Source organism: Neodiprion lecontei, chromosome 6 (assembly GCF_021901455.1).
Source record: "Neodiprion lecontei isolate iyNeoLeco1 chromosome 6, iyNeoLeco1.1, whole genome shotgun sequence".
NCBI classification, from domain to species: domain Eukaryota; kingdom Metazoa; phylum Arthropoda; class Insecta; order Hymenoptera; family Diprionidae; genus Neodiprion; species Neodiprion lecontei.
The window spans coordinates 20,267,170-20,289,570 of NC_060265.1; the positions used below are offsets into that span (position 1 = coordinate 20,267,170).

The 22,401-nt window shown below is 41.0% G+C and overlaps 1 protein-coding gene across 5 annotated transcripts in view; it reads left to right on the plus strand.

Annotated features, from left to right (window-relative positions):
- The first annotated feature begins 1,686 nt into the window (after positions 1–1,686).
- Positions 1,687–22,401, plus strand: part of LOC107223248 (furin-like protease 1) — a 140,029-nt gene continuing 119,314 nt past the window's right edge. For all 5 annotated transcript variants that reach the window (XR_006905129.1, XR_006905130.1, XM_046744459.1 and 2 more), the window contains exon 1: positions 1,687–3,478. Coding sequence is in view for 3 of the 5 variants with exons in the window: in XM_046744459.1 (XP_046600415.1) it covers positions 3,269–3,478 (210 nt within the window). In the remaining 2 variants the exon portion in view is untranslated. The remainder of the gene's footprint in view (positions 3,479–22,401) is intronic.

Sequence of the window (22,401 nt, forward strand, 5' to 3'; positions counted from 1 at the left end):
TAAAGACCCACCCACAGGAAAAATAGAGTAGGTATAAAATTATCCTACAAGGAAGTGATAGTCCCATGAAAAAACAACTTGTGTATCGTAAAAAGGGGAGTTGCGACGATAAACCGCGGGTCAAGTAGACATCGATTGCAGTATTGAAACTACCGGAGAAACTCGGCGGTATCCATACTGCTTACACGGCAAATTCGTGGTATTATAGGCTAGTGAGGTATGCGCATTATGCATGTACGTGCGCAGATAGCGCCGCAGTAAAACGAATGCGCGGTTGCGTTGAAAGGTATCCACATGCAACGCAACGCATCGCGGATGCAGTTTGTCTCATGGAAAGTACGTCACGAAAACTGACGTTATATAGAAAACAATCTCGTATTTGAAAACATCGGACTTGCTGTACTAATTACGCGAGTCTATTAAACCACGATGCCGATCGTTACGACGTTGAGAACAACTGAAACGTCACGAATTTTCAAAACGAAATATCGAATGCACCGGTGTTTGCAGAAGTGTATCGACAAAACGCAAGTGCTAAATATTTAGAAAATACAAATTTTTTGCTCCAATTACGTTCTCTCTGTTCACTTTGTCATTGCCAGCGAAAATATGTTTACTGTTTACTCCGTGTTTTTGTTTCTTCATACGAAATAGTGAAACGGAAGTTTAGATAATTATCTGCTCGTTGTATGGAAATCCGTCCAATTCAAATTTCTCATCTAAACGAGGGACGAAGTGGTTTGAAATTTGGGTAAGCAGCCACGTTCACTTTGCTTTAATAACGCAATAAAAATTTTGGCATATCTTTCGTTGCAATTGTACGTAAAATTTATCTCTCAATCGTTATCTCGCGTTTGAGATCGGTAGACGGATATCCGATCGGATGTAAGGACGGAAAGTCTGTGCGCATGCGCGGAAACATGTCTGGAATACACTACCGACACAATATTACCAGAAAAAAAAAATTATCGATGCTGCATCCAATCCGTGAATTTTCCAACTGTTTCAAAATTTTGATACAATGAAAAACCCTAGACCTCCTACAAGCCTATAAAAGCATAATAATTCACACACGTCCGAACTCTCCGAAAAAAACGTTCAAAATTAAGTTCCAAAAACACCAGATCTGGTGTCAAAGCGTCCAAGTTGGCAAACCTGTAATAGCGCGACTAAAGCGACTAGACAATCCGTACACATACACGCTACCAAATACCGTGCCACTTCTCTCCACAAACCCATAGACGTTCACCGAGTCGTCGCGTCGGGTTGTCTCTTTCGCGGCACGGCATCGCATCCCATCGCCTTGGTGCAGGTTGCAGCCAGTGTGGGCGGTGGATGCGCCGGGCGAGAGAAAGAGAGAGAGAAAGAGAGAGCGAAAGAAGGAAGGACAGCGCGATAGCGGGACGGGGAGGGGGGGGGGGGGGGCGGGGGCGAACGCAGAAGCACATGCACACACACACACACGCAGACACGCGCGCGTTGAGCGGCGCCGTCGAAACGGAGTGCGGCGTTACGGCGGATCGGAGCGACGGAAGGTGGGAGTGGGAGGGAGGGGGAACGGCGAGAGAGCGAGAGAAGGGGAAGATGACGGCTGAGCGGGAGGGACAGAAGGGCGGGGGGGGGGGGGGAGTAAACCTCGGCCGTGCTCCGAAACGGTCCTGCCGGCAGTCAGCCGTGCTCCGCCAGCGTGGGGAGTTCGTATTGAGCCCGGAGAACCGTTAACGGAACTCACGTTGCGGCCCGCTCCCTCCCCCCCCGTCCTCCTCCTCCCCCGCGGTGATACGAATAATAAAACGGCGCTGGTCGAGTCGAGGCGGTGCCGGAATTCTTACGCCGAATCTCGGGGTTACGCACGTTTATATGTTGAATATCCTCGGTTGTTTATCGCTTCGGTTTTAACCGACGAAAAAATTCACACTCTAATCACGCCAAGACCTTTGAGTACGCGTTAATTCGCGGGTGATGTATGCATTGTCGTGTAGGATTTACCGGGCCGATTGAGTGACACTTGCGATTGTTTTTTTTTTGTTTGTTTTTTGTTTTTATTTTTATACCACGTAGGTGTAAAGAAATTGCCCATCGTAGGGTACTTGAACCGTTTAAATCTTAGGTAGACGTGGGTGCGGAATTCTGTTCAAGCGTATCGGTGGACGGATTCTATAACGACGAAGTGTAGTTTTGTTTCCGTGATCAATCCGTTGCGGTGCGAAAAGGTCGGTGGTTGTGATACGATACGGGTTCGGAGTGAAGTTTGCCTCGTCATGAACGCGGCCACGTGATAACGCGAGGTGCGGTTCCGAGGTTGATTTTGTAAACTTGTAAGTAATTTGAAGTAAAAGATAAAAACAAAAGATAAGAAAAAACAACGTAAAGATACTGTGCGCGATAATAATAACGGAGGATTATTCATATCGGGGAATATTCACACGAAAGGAGAAACAAGGAAAGTGAAAATACTTCTCGACTCGTGAATTCCCCGCTATCTGTTTACGCGTGTTCGTTACTTCGTTATTCCGCGTATCGATAACGGAGCTGCGAGCGACGAGGTTTACGAAGTAGGAACGAGGCAAGAAAAAAAAATAAAAAAAAAAAAAAAACCAACGTAAAATAATAATCGGACGGTTATGGTGGGCGGTGGGGGGGAGGGGAACTTGACCTCTATCGCAAATGACCACTATTTCAGTACGCCGACTAGAAGCGAACAGTTTAGTCGCGTGTTTCCCGGCATCCCAGCAACGTTGCAGCAGCTAGTCGTAGTCTTCATAATCATCATCAGCAGCAGCAGCGATGACATCTCTTGAATCAACCAAGTGATATCATCCCCTACTTCGTCTTCGTCGAACCTTTGGCAACGATTTTCCGTACCGTACAGAGATTTTTAAACACAAGCGCGCGTTTTTGTTGCTTTGTTTTTTTTTTTTTTTTCTCATCTCCCCCAATTATCTCCGATCCTTTCGCTTTTCATTGGAGAAAAAAAAAAACGAAGCTGTTTCGCGCAGCGTGGTGCGAAGTTTTACAATATATAACACTATAAACACGTGTAAAGCGATCGAGTGATAACTAACCGGATAGTCGAAGTGCGGGAATAATTGGACAAGTTCGGAACGGTTAGACGAAGGGTAACGGGAATCCCCCCCCCCCCCCCCCTTGTCGCGTTCTTTTTTTTCGCCAACAAAACCACGTGGTCGCTGGTCCACGGAATTCGGGGAAAAACGCCCGACGACCGACGATTTAGTCACTCACTCCGCAGTTTTACTCCGACCTCGTCATGAGTGCCGAAGCTCAAGTGCAGCGGAGGACTGCTTCAGTTTGTGCGAAGTGGACTTGGTCCGTTTTAGTTTTAGTGGTGGTTATTGTTGTTTGTTGTGCACCTCGAACGGTCGACGCTTATACGAACCAATGGGCTGCCCACATCGAGGGAGGACCCGAGGTTGCCAAGCAGGTCGCCGCCGATCATGGATTCCGATATTTGGACAAGGTGAGTCAGAATCTTTTGCGAGCGGTGAGAAGCACAGGCCTCTGACAATGAGTCAAAGGCTGAAACGAAACCGGGTTTAGAGAAGCGAGCTTGAAGTTGGTGATCGGGTCGACGCGACGTTGTGAAACGTTGAGGAAAAACGGGGTTTTGCAATTATACAGTCGATGTTGAGAATTTGAGAAAAGGTTTTATGATTAGAAACTTCGTAGTGATTGAACTCTGGGGTTTTTCATCTTGCGATGCTACTCGTTTTTGTTGTTGGACGCATTTATAGATTTTTAAAGGTACGGTACGACAGATGTTTGAAATTATACTATAATGCAAGATTTCTCGAACGATTTTCAGAGAAATTCTGGATGTCTGATCTGCGAGCAGAATGGTCTCAAAAACACTGCGATCGGTCAAAAAACGTTGTAATTATAGAATAATTTTACTGGGTACTGTTTTTAATTCTCAGCTTTTTCGTACAAATTTGCACGGATTCATTTCTACGAAGTTGAGATGTCTCGTTTCATTCTTGCTTACCAAATCATTGGCGCAAAGAAAACCTCTCCTCGCTGATATTTCTACCAATTCGGTTGTATTTTTCAAGAACATTAAGCATGTGCTTTTAAATCTTCATTCATTTTTAACGTTGGTTGTTTCCTCTTGTTCTTTAAACCTGTTGACTGTACCGCGCAGAGATAGTCTGACGATATGCCATCCGTATTTGTCATTCGCGACCGCCGACGAATGTAACACGAGCTGCAAAGGCACGCGCAGGTGTTTGTATAATATATTTACAAACGTATGCTGTAAAGGAAGCCTTCGAAAAGACCGATATGCTTGGTAAGAACGGATAAAGCAATTTTCAAAACTTCCGATATTGACGCAAGAGATCAATTCTATCCCTCACGATTGTTCTCTGGCACACGTAATTTCTCTGTTTGAAATTATGCGAGCATAATATTCACACGATTCACGTGTAACTTATTTTTCACCTACAAGTCGACTACTTTTCTTCATAAATCTTACTCACAGGTACGTAATGTTATATACGCTTCTTTTGTGCTGGCAAATATCATTCTGCAATCTCGTGATTGTACAGATATAGATTATACTCTTGCGTCACGAATCTTGCGGCATATCAGGTGCAAATAAGTTTCGCGAGATATCTAATTTGGAATGAAAAGTGTACAGTGTACAACGTTGATAATTATTGCCACAGTCGGTGCGTGTTGGGTGTTTTTTGCACAACTCCATTTTCGATCAATGCTCCTTGAAATCACTATACCGTCGAAAATAATCACTCACATTTCAAACGTATCTTCGATTCTAATCTGATTTCCGGATCTTACAAAATCATGTAAATAAAGCAAAAGTTGAATTCAAATACGAGTCGAGTTGTTGACAAACATCTGGTGAAAGATCCTTGCACCTCTTGATCCGCCTTCGCGAGTTTGTTGATATTCCTCATTGACCTCTCTTACATTGAGTCTCTCTTCGTTGTACCAATACAATCGCTTTCACCAATCTGTTATGACTTCTAGTTTGAGGATCTCAGTGAACTAGAAGGAGTAAATCATAATTTCGTTTCGTAGTTTAATTATAGTGTACACAATTTGAAAGGTCTTTGGTACGACGGTAACCGGAACGTTCTTCCAACTTTATGAAGAAACATCAATAAATCAGTCAATAAATGAAAAAGAAGAATAGAAGAAATCGGAATTAATCAACCCTCGCGTTTCACAGTGCGCGAAACTTTCCCGTCCGTTTCATGTATCAGACGACTATGGAAAAATGCAAAGCTATTCAAGCCGTCTTGCGTCGCAAGCAGCAGCTGACTCTTTACGCCGTTGTTCATTCGGTCGCCCTTTGAAATATAAAATACGTAATAACCATCGACTGCCTTGCGGTTTGTCGTCGTCGTGGCGCAACGCCGAAGTTATAAACTCGATCGAGTGTGCGGTAACTGCACATGCGGCACCGGAGGGGTATATTTATTCACCTCTTGGTTAGTCGTGTCTCTCTCAACCGTGTGTAGGGGCAGGCAGATAGACAGACAGGAAGAGAAACTGCTTGAGGAGAAAAATTCTTCAACTTTTACGTATATACGTGTAGACTTTTATGACTGCGAGCAATTTTTTTTTATCTTTCTTTATTTGTTTTATTTATTTTATCTCAATGTTTCGATGACAGCCCGGAGACTTTGTATCGGAGAGGTATGGACTACCATACACGAGGATACGGAGGCGAAGAAGGAGGAAGAGAGGTCCTCTACCTCTGCCGGTATTGATTCTTTATTTTATCTTCTCCTCGTATTTTTTCCCTCCTCTTATAGCTCTCTTTTCTCCCTCTGTTCCTCAGCGTTTTTCTTCTTCCTTCTATTCTTTTTCATCCCTCTTCTTTTTCCAACATCTTTTATTACGTGTAATACTACTTATTCCGATACGATTTCACCCCGTCCTGGAACCTCTGAAGCCAACTGCATTTTCCTCTTTAATTTCGTGATAATAGTTGTTCGCAATTATCTTGCTCCTTACGCAGGATTTTTTTTCTTGTATGCATCATTTTCAATTATCGATCGATTCTACAAACTGTAAAGCAATATCTAATTTTCAGTCAGCGTGTACATGATATATTTGACAGTCGAGCAACTCGTTGTTATATGCCAATTATACGGAAGGATGAAGTTTACAACGTTACTGTAAGAAAAATCGCTACTTCGCATCTGTAGAAATGGGCGAGATTTAGTCAATCGTTATAAAAAAATAAACTTCAATTTCGAAAATCCAACTCCTCGAATGTCATTTTGAAATGCCTAATGATGAACATTTTTTATCCTAAGGTTTCGTTACGTTAACGTTACTAACTTCAGCCTGATAATTATACAACGTATACGGATTTATTTGCGGAATTATGTACGCCGCAGACATATCGTCGTGATAATGAAATGTTTCTACTCATATCATTTCTTTCCCTTCTACCGAACCGCTAGTTTTTATGTAAACGGTGACGCATCATCGTCAGCGTTTGAGTAATCGCTGCTGGAATGAGCGTGTGTTAAAAAATTTTATACACGCATATGGGACTTTTAACAGATGCAAACATCATATAACAGCGTTAAAAGAATCGTCAATTTTCTTGTTTAAATATCATATATACGTGACATTATTGACATTGTCTTAAATCAACGCAAGGTTCTTATTTTTTTTCTCTTGGCGAGACAATTAATACTCTGCGCGTTCTTGCATTCCCACAATTTCATGCATAAACTAATATTATAAAATTTCGGTAATGCATATACATATATATATGCATGGCTGTATGCATACGTTTATGGAAATAAATAGACGGGATCTCTGAGATGTAATAACGCATGGGCTGCTATAAGGCTCGCTATAAAAGGCGTAACTCGGGAGAAGGCTGTACCGGTTTTGCCCGATGTCTTTAAATCTGGCAGACCAGCAGCATTCCACGTTATTCGAATCACGAGTTATTCCACCGTTTGCCGGAAGCCGGATCAGTCGATCGACATTGAAACCTCGTAACAAAATCAAGATGAAATTCATTTGGTCGTAATAGAGTAAATAAAAATAAAAACCCTCTCGTGGATTTATCTTACATTATGATTACACCTGTGCGTAATGAAGAAAATAAAAAAAAAAATCTGCACTACAAATATTATAATGCTATAATACTTATTTTTATCTCAATATTATAATAATTAATTATTTTTTTTTTTTTTTTACACCTCTCCTGCAACTTTTACTCTTGGCTAATGATTTATACACGAGATACATCTTACGTACACTTCGTGGTTGTAGAATAATTACGAACGATCTACTTATCGTATATTCGATGTGCGACTTACGTCGTGTAGTTTTGTCGCAAAGATGAAGAAACAAGAGATGAACAAATGAATTTCAATACTTTCAGCGTCTCTTTTGCAGCCGTCGTCGTGCATAACCAAACGCGGTTGGTAGATAACGCGACTACGTCCGCTAATACGACGGATATTACATGTGTATGTAGGTCGTGAAATAACTCGCAGTGCTCCGGTGTTAACCGGGATTCTTTAGAAAATTGATAAAACTCCGGCAGGATTTTGTAATAAATGATCGGGATAGATCGTGTTGGATTAGGTAGCGTTACGCGAGACTGACGATAGTGATTATTTTTTCGATCATCAATATTCCAACCGGTGGGCAGGTTTTCTACCGTAAGTACTGAAAAATTATCGATACTTTTTTAAATAGAAAAAGCAAGAAAAAAATATATATATATATATATATATTGTTATTGTTCCGATCAGGCGTCATTCTCGAGGCTCGATCAACGAATATTCCTTATTCGAATCCTTCGATAACACGAATTGAAAGGTTAATAATTTCCGATCGCTTTCAGTGCTTTCTTTGCTTCTGCTGTCAGCGACCAAAGGCGGAGGGAGATGTTCGATGCAAACGGAACAAAATGACGGAGGAAAAGAGGAGAGGAGAGCAGTTAATCGTAAGAGCCGAGCGCTAAGCCTCTCAGGACGTGGGTCGGGTCCTTCTCCTTATCCTCCTCATCCTCGTCCTCCTCTCGAGATGATCGTCTATGACTCCAGAGTCTAGACTCTGGCCAGGCGGAACATCGAGCAGTTAGACCGGTCCAAAGCCTTGCCTTCAACCGGCTTTTCCATCTCTTCGACGCCTCCGAGTCCCCTCGTCTCTTTCTTTCTTTACTATATATCCCCCTTGTTTCTTCGCGGCGAGTCTAACTTCGGACTCTGTTGGGTCGGCAGGACTCGCGGCTCGGTTACGAAAGGCTGGCCCTCTTATCTCCTATTCTCTTGACTGTGTGACTCTGCTACGCTGGCTGTGTCATTTCTCGATCTAGACGAGAGGGGAGAATCGCGTACCCAATTACGTATTCTCTATGCGAGATTGTCGAGACGCTTTTTTGCTGACACTTATGACGTTGTCGAGAGGTACCTGCACTTCGATATTCAAAGGACCCGCCGCTCGGTCGGAAAAGAGTCAAGTTCGACTTGAGACTTGTTGTTCGTTACGAATGAGCGAGCAGAGAAAGAGACACCCTATTTTTATTCGTATTCTAGTCGGAGTTGAATTTTCAGGGTGCATTGGCTGCGCGTCGTTTAAACCATTCGTTATGGGAAAAGTTTCATAACCGTTTTATAAACTATCAACAGCGTTATTTGCCGATGAAGGTGAACACGGATGAAACAACATTTGTACATTTGATAGAAGTTAATCGAGGCTAATTCGAATAACGCAGACTCTACCCAATATCAGTAACACGAAAAAAGGTTGAAAATTAATAAATACTCGTGTTTTTGATACGATTTTAATGTTTTCTGGCTATATTAACGCCCAAGTATTTCTTGGAATTAAACGAAAATTTGATACAAGAAACCATTTACCGTGAGTGGTTACAGTTGTTAATGATGAAAAGTGAAAGCAGTCACGTACTTATAGGTATTACATGAGAAACATATCTAGGAATTTTTTCCGTGTCACAATCAATGTTACAGTTTGGTGGGAACGTCGTAGTCGGCGTAATTATTACCGCCATCACGATGAGAGAATGTAAAACGGAAGAAATTTGTTGAATTATTTTATTTCGAGTATACGTAAAAATTATGTTATAACAAACATCGGTATATTAAAGGATCGCGAAACATTTGTAAAGTGTAGAAAATTTCTTCACTTGTCGACTGAACGAAAATCAATATGGCTCCGTGAACTCTTGAAAGAGAGTTTAGACTCTTGAAAGCTTTTCACTTTTCACAGAGTCGAGGGGTTGCCCTTAAATTTGCTTTTGTTTTCGCTTGCAGTGAGTATCTCTGTTTCTCTTTTGCCCCAAAGTCAGTTTCTGGTTTACGATTAAATTGAATTTGTTACGCTTGCGCTGCCATGAGAAACAAAGTAAAAGGGAATAGTAAGAATATTAGACCGGATTTAAATCGACAAATCGATCTTGGCTACAGATGAATGATTTCTTGCGAATTGATTGAGCTGATTTGCTTGTTTTTCCTCATTATTGCACTCGATCTGTTCAAAGTTCGTAAATCTTTGACGTTCTTAGCGGCCGAACCCTGACATACAAAATTATTGAAACAAATCGGCAGCTTAAGTACAACTATAGTTACACGCTGTGGGAGAACAAAAATGTTGCCGACCTCGATTGTATCACGGCGGTTATATGTGATACGTTTATTGGTAGAACGAACCGGAATTTGACTTACTTCACTGCACTTCTGTTCTACCGTGTACTTCAAATCAAATTTTTATTTATTTTTTTTTTTATTTTTCTTTCATTCTTTTTATTGTTTATTACCATCGAGAAGAATCGAACCAACGGTATGAAAAATACTCGCGAGAAAGAGAGCGTGAGATTGAGAGAGGACCGTACCGGTTGTTGTGTGCAAAACGATAAAATTCATTAATATAAATTGGAAATTATCCCACGAAAATCGAGGCGAAAAAAAATTAAATAAGCAAAGGAAAACACGCAGTCGCCGTTGAAATTGGTGATATATTAAATCCTGCCGGTGTACCTACAAATGTACCTGTATATACGTATGCAATATATACATGTATACATATATACATAATTACATACACATATCGTTACGGAAATTCGTATTTCGTCAGAACACCAACGTACATTGGATTTACATCAAGGCTAGCGAGCAGCCAGAAACGCGACGTATACCTAGATCGGGGTCGAAAGAGGAACAAAACAAAATTCGATGTTATTTACCTCGACTTTCAGCACCATTGCAATCCTCCATTCGTCCACCTTCCTTGGTTCGTTCGCCTCCGATATCCACCTTGAAAGCAACTATTGCCGAACCTTGCGACTTTCCCATCACGCTGATTGTACCGTCGCTCGTCTTCGCGCATGCGTACAAGACCGAAATATTCTTTGCGACAAGTATTTTATACGTATACACGTGTATATGCTCAAAGGCGAGTCTCCGTGTAGAGGCACCTGAGAATTCCAACCTTATACTCCTGTCGCTTCCATTCTCCGGTTTGATCTATGCTCTTGAACGTAACGCGTGTGAAATGCAACGACGCGATAACGACGACGATGACGATGATAATCGTGATTCTGTGTTTCATCTACCTGGAGTGGTGTTGAATTTCTAACGTTCAGGTATCGGGTTCTTGGTTTCATGTAATGCAATCTGATAACTTCCGAGGTTAATCTCAACAGAAATTGCGCAACAATGTTGTCCGTTGCAATATTGTGCGAACGATGCTGACACTTGCGGTGTTTTTCCACCGACTGATTTCGTCGCCAATCTTCGCGATCGCGGCATCTCGATTATCAACTCGACAGGTAAAAGAAGTGGATTTTAATTGTGGTTTTTCTTTGGTTTGATGGATTTTTTCTGCAGATTAACATTGAATGAGAGGAAAGAAGAGGAAAAAGAATTAATTAATAACGACGTTTCCTGTGCCATGCGCGACCATGGATGATGTATTGATTGCAGAAAATATTTGTAGACTGATTACGTATCTGTGTGTCGATAATGTATCACTTGGACTAGACTTTATCAGTCATTGCGATGTTATATAGTCTGCATGAAAATACCGTTTATGCGAAAGATTGTTTAACGATACAATATCTTGTTGAATTATCACGCGCTTGAAAGCTGCAGCAAATATTGACGGGAATAAAATTTTGAAGGTAGATGATATTTTCGATGTATAATGTCAACGTATCTGTTTGTCAAGTACCAACTTGATCGCAGTATAAGAATTTAATCGAAATAAATAGATTTTTTTTCCAATTTCGACGGACAGAACTAAATATTTGTTCGACGAAATAAAAATTTGAAGAAACTAATAAATATAGAATGTATCGAAACAAACATTCGCGTGTAGCAAAATAAATATTTCATGTACGACTGAAATCGATTTGCCGCCAGTACTAGACGTTTTTATAACTAAAAACATGTCAAAAATTGCCTGGCTTATTGATCCTGCTTTTCTTATTCGGCTGACGTTATCGAGCTCTGTAAAAGAAATAAATCCTATACGCGCAGAACGAGGCAAAATGCCGAAAAGCTTTGGGTGCTTAAGAAGTTGCGACTCGAATGAACGCGTAGATAAATACGGAATACCGTCAGAGGAAAAAAGAGGTAATGTATATATATCGAGAAAAATACCCGGACAATCCGGGAAATCGTGACCGTATTTCAGGTTCCGTCTGGAGAGACTCGCGAGTCTTCGATAAGATTACGTGTCCATACGCCGACACGCACTCAGGCCACGTGCAACACGAAGAGGTTCGCCCTAAGGTCCGAAGCTTGAGTTATGTCGTGCTTGCACGTTCAGCGACCGTGACGCAATTCTCTAGCGCGAATGCATTTATGCATGTTCTCCTTGAACATATGCAGAATAGTCGCGCGACGGTCATTTTACGAGTCTTCTATCTCACGGGCAATGAAATGTGTCGTAAAAGTATATCTAAGACTCGAAACAGCGCCAAATAGTTGCGAAGATAAAGATTTTTTTTGCTTATTTATTGTTCTCCAGCAATCTTACCAAGAATGGCAGATTTTTTCGAAGCGTACGATTTTTGTTTGCGACAAATGTTGTGGGTCTTGAGAATGAACGAAAATAATCGATTATTTTTTCCCGACTAACGAGTATAATCATTGCATCGATTATTTTTACTTGCAGTTGGGAGTTGCGGGGAAGACGAAAGCGTGCAAAAGATTGTCGGAGAATTTATTCGGTACGTCAAAGCGAGACAAATATCTATCTCGACGTAACACAAAAATGGTGACAACGGGGTGGATAACGCTAGATTAAACAGGACAGTTAGAATGCTCCCACGTAACGTTCGGAGAGATTTTCCTCTTTGTTTCACACATCTTTCACATGCTGTATGCGCCTGGCTACCGTCGAACAGAAGGGATGCGAGAGTGGCTCGATTTCGAATAATAACCCCTATGGTAGTGTCACTTCTTTGATGCGAAATCACTGAGAGAGTGACGGTACTGCTATGGCCTTTGAACTTTCATTTCGGTGATAACTTGACGTGCGTGGAAATTCAGTTCTTAACGTTAACCCAACGTTGATAGGAACACAACTATTTTCCAACGTTAGAACAACTTTGAAGAAGTTGAGTTTCCAAAATACGCGTATAATGTTGATGTTGTATCACGGTTTACTGAAATTTATACCGACAGTCCTGCAGCTGCTGAATAACTAGTTCGATCAAAAACATATCGCTGTGAATTTGGACTTGATAAAAAGCGAGAGAGAGAGAGAGAGAGTGTAGTAAGTGTGATACATGATCACATCAACGAAAGAAAACCTTTTTTTCGCGAAGTATTGATAATTTTTACACCTCACTACGTTATTTCGCGTGCAGTATTAACGAGGCAGAAATACCCCGTTAAAAAGCAACGATGGAAAATTATAAAACGGGTATTATTATTCGATGTAAATATATTCGAGAAGTCTTCGTTACGTGTGAAAATGCAATCCGTGAACCGTGAATGTCAGTTCTCGAGTCAACGTTCCTTGGATTCACCCACGTGCATGGCTCTCGACACTTGAGCCTCAAGCACCTTCCCAGGCGCTTGATTCAGGGTCAGAACCGACCAACTGAGTCCCTGCAGGTGAGACTAGGTGAGTCTAGGCCACCGTTCGACCCGCGGTTGTCAAGGCTTGTCACTCGCGGAACTGTTACTCTCTCTCTATCTCTCTATTTTGAGGCGACTCTTTGTCTCCCACCTTCGAGTCACTCCGCGGACCTCGAAGCCCGGCAACGACGCGTTGAAGAGTGAATGGATCGCATCAGGGCCGTATTCCATCTATAACAGTCATTTTTCACCGCGGATATAGAGAAACAGCTGGTTCTATCTTGTCGCGTGCGGAAATTCTTGAGGGAAAACTTCGGGGAAACTAAGCATTTTTCCATAAAAATATCAGACTTTAACTAACGTATGAAGAGACCAGGGGAAAAACCACTGCTTAAGTCTATTTTTTTTTATCGGCAACCAGTTAGCGATACAATTGTTTCGGCATTAGAGAGGATTTTTAACAAGATGTCACCGTTGAATAGGAAAATCAGCATCAGTTCATCCGCCAGAAGAATTGGTTTGCAATGTACAAGTTTCGAGAGAGCAAACTTAAATTTGCATTTTTCTTGAAATCAGTCCGAGTGGACTGAAGTGGTTTTTACCTTGGAGACTTTATATGACAATGGTCATGGAAGCAAGAAAGTTTTTCACAATCTATTCAAATAGTACTGAATTTGTTGAAATTGATAGAATGTTAACCGTGCAAGTAGTTCAATTGACCATTCATGTATGGTATTCAAACTACACGTATCGAAGGAACTTTGATTATCGTGCCAAGTTTGTTCACTATGATCGTGCTCATAGTCCGTTGTTTTGAAATTAAAATTCGCGTCTCAAGTCTGTCTTTTTTTTTCTTCTTTCATTCATGGCATGTTGATTCCATGACGAACGCCACTGGGTTTCGTTTCACCTTGACGTGTCTGTACAACGATTCTTTGTATTTGAATCGCAGTGTTGAAACCGTTACGCAAAGTGTCGTGTTACATGCTGCACGTTTGTCACGTTTCTAATTAATCCCAACAAAGCATTCGACCAACCAATATTTCCTTATTTAAGCTTATGTAATGTCTGCTTCTCGGCTATATAAGCTCTTAGTAATCACTTTGGATATTCACCGATGCAGCATTTCTCCGGGGCGACGATACAACTTTACCCTACCCAAAATTCTGAACTTCGAGTCTCCCTACAGGGGCAAACCTCAGAGCCACTACGCGATAGTTCGGAGCTGTCTTGAAGACGATCGTTATTATTCGATTATCGTTTCCCTCTCTCATTATCCTTTCGGTTTTAATTGCGACTCGACGTATGGTTATGTATAACAAACATGGCGGCGAAAAAGAACAAGAGCCATCAGCTTACCGTTTAAATTTGCAATCCTCTGGATTGAAAAAATTCGTGACAACTGTAGTGCAGTTACGTTGCGTAACATCCATCGCGGATTATAGAGTGAAAAGTAATACGCACGGCAGTTTATATGCCGATATTCAGTCTACCGCGATCACAGACCGCAAGCAGAATGTTATTTTTTCCATCCTCAACCACGCGCGGGAAAACAAACAGGAACGTATGAAATGCACATAGAAATGAGACAATATTTTCGTTACTTGACCACCGACGAGGAAAACGAGGAGATTCACTGAATTGATCGTTGTACGAACACTCGCCTCCTCTCTTCGTCCATCGTCAACCCGATGCCCGTTGGCAAATATCTAAAACAGGTTAGGTCGTCACTCCCGAATCTCATCGCGATTCGGCTGATAAATAAACCGAGGAAGGTCTCTCTTCCTGGTCTGGTGGAAATATTGTGTAACTTGCAGTAGGTATCATCTACGAGTTTGCCTTAATCACAGTCGTCCCAACTATGGAAATACGGTTTTGGATCCCTCACGCGTGGCTAATTAGTTGCCGGTTCGGGTTCTCCAGTGTCACTTGGAAAACTTTATGGAACTGTATGAAAGCTGCGCGTGTACACATCGATTGCCGGAATTAGAGACGCGGTTTAATTGCAAGCCCTGCGCCATATTGGTGAACGCTGGAAGTAGGTAACTGTATTATATGTATATACCCAAGCCAATTATATCGTTCTCTCTACCCGGGCGCATGGCAATGTTCACCCGCAATTCTAGCTGCTCGACCACCTAACTGGTATAAACTTTCGATATGGCTTTGGGGTTATCAAACGCCAGGCTTACATACACGTGCCGGTTTCATGGTCTTTATTAATCCATGGGCAAGCGTAATGCGGTCGTTCCTCGGAACACCATGATCATCCCCTTGACCGGCACCGATACCTTCATAGTAATTCCCTTTGTGTCTGATGATATCAGACGATAGAATGGAACCATGTTGATGTTAGTGACGTTGACGTAACGAAACATCACGGAGTCAATCGTTGTGCAATTTTAGAAAGACTTTCAATGCGTTGAATGTTCAAAATATGACCATATCATCTTTTTTATGATTCACTAGCCGAATGTCAGACAGTCCTTGGGGTTGCTGCGAAGTAACGATTTTCCTAAACATGCATCGTTAACGTAACGTTACCATCTTCAACCTCGTCGAATGGAGAAGATCTCTGTATACGCGTCGAGTAAACCCCTTGGTGCTTGATAATTAAGGGCCCATATCATCAGACGGACCATTTACATCGTGGGACGCAATGCCGGGCTTTAATCCGAAACACACAACGGCGTTTCTTTGGCGCGAATGAACGACATTTGCGGACTGGTAACCGGCGCTGTTTGTCTCAGATCTAATTTGGCGATAGTTGAATGGAAGGAACGGGACCTCGAATACGTATTTCCGGAACCGCAGGGCGTCAATGGAAATTCTCTCGGCTCGAATTCGCACCAGAAACGGTGAATTACTCTTATACTCCCAGCCTGCTTTCAATCCTCGAGCTTTGTTCCAAATCGCGAATCGTTCACCACAGAGTGGCTACGAAGCTCTTTGGAGGATAGAGAGGACATTCATTTATAGGTATAAGTGTATCCCTTATACAACGAGCCTGCCTGACGAATGATGCTAATCCTTTGCCATTTTCTAATTCAACCACGCTCTGTGCAATCGGGACACTAATTAGTGGTCTGATGCCGCTGCACGTCGAGCAAATTATAGCTTCACTCTAATTTCGTGAAATATGAAGTCGAGAGACTTCGCGCTGGTTTAATTAGAAGACGCGAAAAGGCGGCGATCTGGAATTGTTACGATCATCTCTCTCTCTCTCTCTCTCTCACTCCCTCTCTCTCTCTCTCTCTTCTCTCTCTCTCTCTCTCTCTCTCTCTCTCTCTCTCTCTCTCTCTCTCTGTCTCTCTACCCTGTCCCTCTTTGTCACTTTTCCTGCTCGGTTGTAAGAATAATCCTGAAGGGAAGGGTGTAACTGCTCCGTAAATCTAGTTGCACTGAGAGAAATTTTTAATTCCGGTTACCGCTCAGTTCTTAACTATTTTCGTTTTTCACCACAATCGAGAAATATAGTTCCGAGTACAAAATGAAAATTAGTTTTGCAGCTGTTACCGGAAAGTCTGGTATCCGTTACTATTCTTTCTCGTTACGATCACTGTTGCTATATTTTCTTTCAACTGTTGCGAAAATTTAATGCTTGCGCGACGATAAATTGACGTTAAAGCCTTGTTTAACTAAAAAAGTAGAGTAAACCTGGAAAACTGATTTTGCGTTGCAATTACCAAAAAAGGATCGACAATAGCGCAAAATGTTTAGGTGTACCTCGTTTTTCGTAATCCCAACAATATTCAAACACTTATTTTAACGATGCCTGTTTTACTGAATTTTTCTCAGTATGTCACCTACGTAGTCTCACTGTTTACTACCATACGTGGAATTGTTGGAGGATTTTCGACTTGCACACACATCTCGCCATTTTCTTTTCCTCTTTCCGCCCGTCTTCCTCTCGGTCCTTTTCCTCGTTGTTGCTGCGACCGTTTTCTTCTTCTCTATCCCTTTATTTCACCGACCTTGGACCGACCAGGAATATTTGTATAATACCAGAAACGCGGACTTTTCACCCAAGCATGATGGGAAGGAAGGAACGTAGGTAGGTAGGTAGGCAGGTGGGTTGACCGCTCTAAAATCCAGGGTCGAAATACGGCAAATACTTTCGAGACGATCAACTACCTGCCTACCTCGTCCCTACTTTGGCTCGAGAATTAACGGATATCCCCATTCGTAGGCCTCGATCTTATATTAAGTGGTATTAACATCTCGTTAAATAAACAAAAGTCAATGGAATCGAACAGTATTTATATTGTTCGTAGACTCACTGACGTATCATTTTTCCATTAAAGTATCGTTGCCTATAAATAGACTTCGAAAAACTAACTCTGATTTTTTTATTTGCTCCATTATTTTTAATTTTTTTTTTTTTCCTTTTTGATCTCCTGTTTTTACAAAAGAATTTACGTACTGGCAGTAAGGATTTTGATTTCAATATTTTTTATGCTCAAGTATATTGCTGCTGATACGTAAAGTGCTTTTTGGGGATACCTATAACGTTTTTTCTAACCTTTATTCGGAATACTTGAAGAAAAAAAAGAAGTATTAAAAACTTGCTGAATCCAGGGAATCGATCGTATCAACTAATTCCTGATGGAACTAATTTGAGGGATAAAAGATAATGCAACTGATTAATTTACTACTCAAGATGTACCACCTGCTTTTATACTGAAATGTATAAAAATTGAGTTTTTAAACTCTCACGTATACACATTATAATCGCGCAATTACAGTCGACCGTTCTTGACGGGTCGCTCATTAACGTTTAGTGAATAGGGAGAAAACTTGAAGCTTTAAACGGTAAAGGATTCGTCGAGGAATCAAGGTACAGCATTATTATAAATGCCAACGGGTTAAGTCTGCCCAAGTGAAAAGGAAGAGAGACGGTAAGAGAAGAGATCTTTTTTTTTTCTCTCTCTCTCTTTCCAGAGATGAGAATAGGATGAAATTTTTTTTATTTTTTTTTTTACTCCGTCGCGTGCGTCGTTCTTTTCGTTAAATGATATTCATCGTTAGCGCAAGAAGCTGCTGATGACGAATAATGAATACTGATAGTAAAATAAATACTTATATATCGTGCCACCGGACGGATCGGACGATAAATTGCCACAGATTGACCATGATCGTATTATACCGTTTCCAGTCTAGTTTGTGATACTCCGATGTGTAAAAGGATGTATATTGTTTCGAAAATAAGCAGCTAAAATAACATCGGTTATCAATTTTCATCTGAAACGTGTCGAGGCTTATAAATTTCAGTCTTCTGTTCGTCGGTAGAAGGTTGGTACATTATTTATGCCGAAAGATGATCTCTGCGATGCCCGAGAGTCTGATACTTAAATTAAGCAACTGTTATTTCTTCTTCTTTTCAGTTGACTTTAATAAGTATGCTGATGAGGGAGACGATGAAAACTAGAGATATGTATCCTAATTTCAGTACAGAGCCGTGCTTCCTCGGTATATTAAACTGTTCGTTTAGGTGCCTTGTATATGCCTCGTAAAGATCGTTGTGATTGTACGAAACGACGACGCAGGGAAAGTTTAACGTCTATTCCACCGAATGCGAATGGGATGCGGCTGCGCCATGCCGAGGTACTCGTATCCTCGTAAATCCAAAAACCATGTTGTGTCACTCACCTCGGGATTACAAAGGTTTTGTAAGCGAGTGTGTCTCCCGTATCCAATTTTTCTCCTGTATTCACAATTGTCCAGGCACCCAAAGTGAAATCGGGGTCTTTGGTAATCCTGTCTTTGTACCGATTCAACGAACTTTGTACAAGTCCTTTGTCCCTTTTAAGATTTCCAGTTTTGCCGTTTCTTTCTTCTAGTTTCTACGTATATTTGCGCTTGGCGCAGCAACGTTTCACGAAATTTGAGGGAAAATCATGATCGTAGTTTGAAATCGTGATGAGAAAATCTGCGATGCCGTGTAGTTTTATTTACCAACCACAACTTGTGTACCGAATAAAAGAATTATACGGTCTCTGTGTTGGTATTCCGGGCATCTGCATTAGAAATGCGGTAACACGCGACAGCGTGTCTCGCTAGGCTGAGTCTTACTGCCGTTGCTCCTGCCGTAGTTGTGAATTTGCCCAGGTTCGCATCCTTTGGTATTCGTACCTCCTCGCAACGTTTCATTATTCATTAACACAAGATCGCATCTCTTCTTCTTCTTCTTCTTCTTTGGTTCATGCGGCAGACACGCAGTACATACGTAACGTAGGTTGACGTAAATATGTACAAACTTGAGTATATTATTTTCTCCAGCTAGTCGGGCCTTGCGATAATAACCGAGGTAGCATTATTTCGCTGCACGGTATTTTTTGAGCGTTAGTAAAGATCTGGAGAAGTTTGTAACGCTTTTTTTTCTGATAAAAAAAAATGATCAAATTATACACCAACGGTATCGTGAAATATGTACATAATATTTGCTGGTCGGGCACGGTGGGAAATTATTTAACAGCACGAAGTTGAGTGGATAAAGGAAGGACGAAAACCTCCCGGTGTTATCTTTGCAGATAAACATTGACTTCCTTTTGGAACTACGCGTATATGGTATATATAGCTGTACACCCTGCTTCTTATCCGAGAAGAAGCAGTTCACCATATCTTAACCGTGTACGTTTTGCATATTTTAACGTTTAAAATACCCATTCCTACTAGTTAAACCGTGTACTGAAATTCTCAGCACGAGTAGTCGACGCTCCGTTTAAACTGTTGAGCCCGAAAGTTTGCTGTGTTTAAGTTTTTCTCTTTTCTCTCTTCTTACCGCGACTTTTAATTAATCGTCCCGAAGTATTCTCAGAGTCGGGCCAAGATTTTTTAGTTAACGCGAAAGAAACGAATACCAACATATTGATGATATTGAAGTTAGTAGGTAACGTTATCGTAACGATTCATGCTGAGGAAAAACCGTTATTTCGCGATTTTGGAATTCTCTAAAATAAAACAAAATCACACTCACATTTCGAAAACTTAGTTCGTTCAAAATTATTGTAAAATTAAGGAAATAAGATTTTTTCCTCGGTATTTCGTTACGATAACGTTACTAACTTCGACCTCGTAAAACTTAATCACTAACTCTCTGAGAAAGTTGGACTTTAAAAAAATATACGCCAATTAATATCTTATTTTATCATCGCCCGTCTGCTTGTCGTCCCTGTACGAATGAAATTACTATTCTTATTGCGCGAAATATACCCGGTACCGAAAATTGATATTCAAACCAAGCAGCTCGCTGGTATACCACATATGTACCTACGCCGTGCCGGCTGATGCATGTTTAAAAGGCGAGAACGTGAATCGGTGTAAAACACTCGGCTGATTGACAGAGGATGGATAAAAATCAGTCCTTGACGCAAGCGGTGAATGACGATTCGAAGAACACGTATGTAAATCTTTGGAAATCTTTTCGAGATATCGTCTAACGTTGGGCTTAGGCGCGACCCGCAAGCAAATGGAACTCTCTGTGTGCGATTACGTGATTTTATACGACGCCGCGACGTCCAGTAAAATCACGTACGAGGCAAAACAGTTGCATACAAGTTTCGGATGCTGGTGTGACAAACGAACCATATTAATAAACGAACATCGAACTGAGCTCATTTTGAACGAATTTTCGGTAACGTATTTCTTTGCCTTGAAGGCATCCGTGCCTACGTTAATAATGCAAAATATTCGTACAGCAGGTGCGGCGAAGGGTGATCGTACTGTTGGTATGATGCAGGTAGTTGGGATAGCCAAACGGGTACATTCACTCGGCAAAAAGTGGGTCAGGATCGTGGGTTGCGACCACTTCCAGCGACCGTCTACGAAGGGTAAAAAATCAACCAGATTCGGGGACGGTAACCTGCCAGGGATGAATCTGCAGTCGATTTTTGTTTTTTTTTTTGTTTTGTTTTGTTTTTTATCTTTGTCCCATCAAACTTTTTGCTCTGTTTACAAAGACCAACCAACTTTCTCGTGCTGATTTTTACCCCCGCCAATTTTTTCGATTCTTTATTCCTCTCTTTCTCTCTCTCTGTATATTTATTTTTTTATTTACTTATTTATTTATTTATTCGTTACTTTTCTATCACTCGTGTATTTAGTTACTCATGTAAAATTTTTGATTTATTTTTCTAAATGTTTTCCGAGTGTAATGTTCAAACACTTGCGACATGTCCCTACGTTACGTTATTTATTCTGTTCCGTCATTCGCCAATGTAGTTTCTTTATTTTATTTGAACACCTGACCAATGGAATTGATTTACCAATTTTCCTGTTCGGATTAATGTTACGTTACTTTTATTCATTCTCTTATAGTTTAGCTAATTTTCTAACCTCTTTACTTATTTATTTATTTATAATTTGCTTATTTATTTATTTATTTGTCAAGTTTTTCGATTCATTATTTTTTTCTAATCTCATTTATTATTCTCTCTTTATTACTTTGTACTCTCTTTCGGTCTATTTACTTTTATCTACGTTTTATCTCCTTCTCTGGCAATTATTTTTCATTATTTTTCAACCTTAATATCAATGTGTGTTAATTTGTTGTTAACTTTATTGCGCTTAATGCTTACGCATATAATCTGTCTCTACGAGCTTGCGGTATGCTGCCTGAGGGGACTTGTCCCAGGGCAAACAAACTATCTATCTATCGTCTATCTATCTCTCTCTCCTCTTCGTCACCTCTTTTGGAAGATCAAAAATGTTCCGGTGTTGATTACGCCTTGGCTTAATTATATGTACCTACGTACCATCCGCAGCGTTTATATACATACCTATATGCATACCTATCACATGTACGTACGTACATACATACCTGATTCCACCGCCGCCTCTGGGATGTACTTGCTATACCTCGCGTACGGTTCAATTAAATTTCTCAAATGTGCGCAGGTGTGTATCTTTCTTAATTAAGGGCTTTCCCGTACATCCCGATTCCAGATATTCGAAGCTATTCTGTTCCGCCGCTCTGTCGAGGTATACGAAACGAGCAAGTGTCGGCTTTAAGTAAATACCTTTGGGAATACCTTCGGAGTTGTATTTTGCTTGCTTTACGCGCGTATGCTTTGGAATTTCTTTTAATTGCTTTGTAGAAAGTTTTAGTTCATATACATCCTGAAAGAGACTTTATCGTTTGTAAAACCTATCGATGATCTTTTTACAGACATATTCGATTCCGTCGACCGTGAAAAGTTTACGTGTCGATACAACAAGTTTTTAATCTCTAGCAACCACAGGCTTAGAAATCAATTTCTTCGCAATGGTCGTCGACCTGTTCGATTCTTTTACCCCGTTTGTAACCAAAATTTCAATGTTAATATATGGTTTG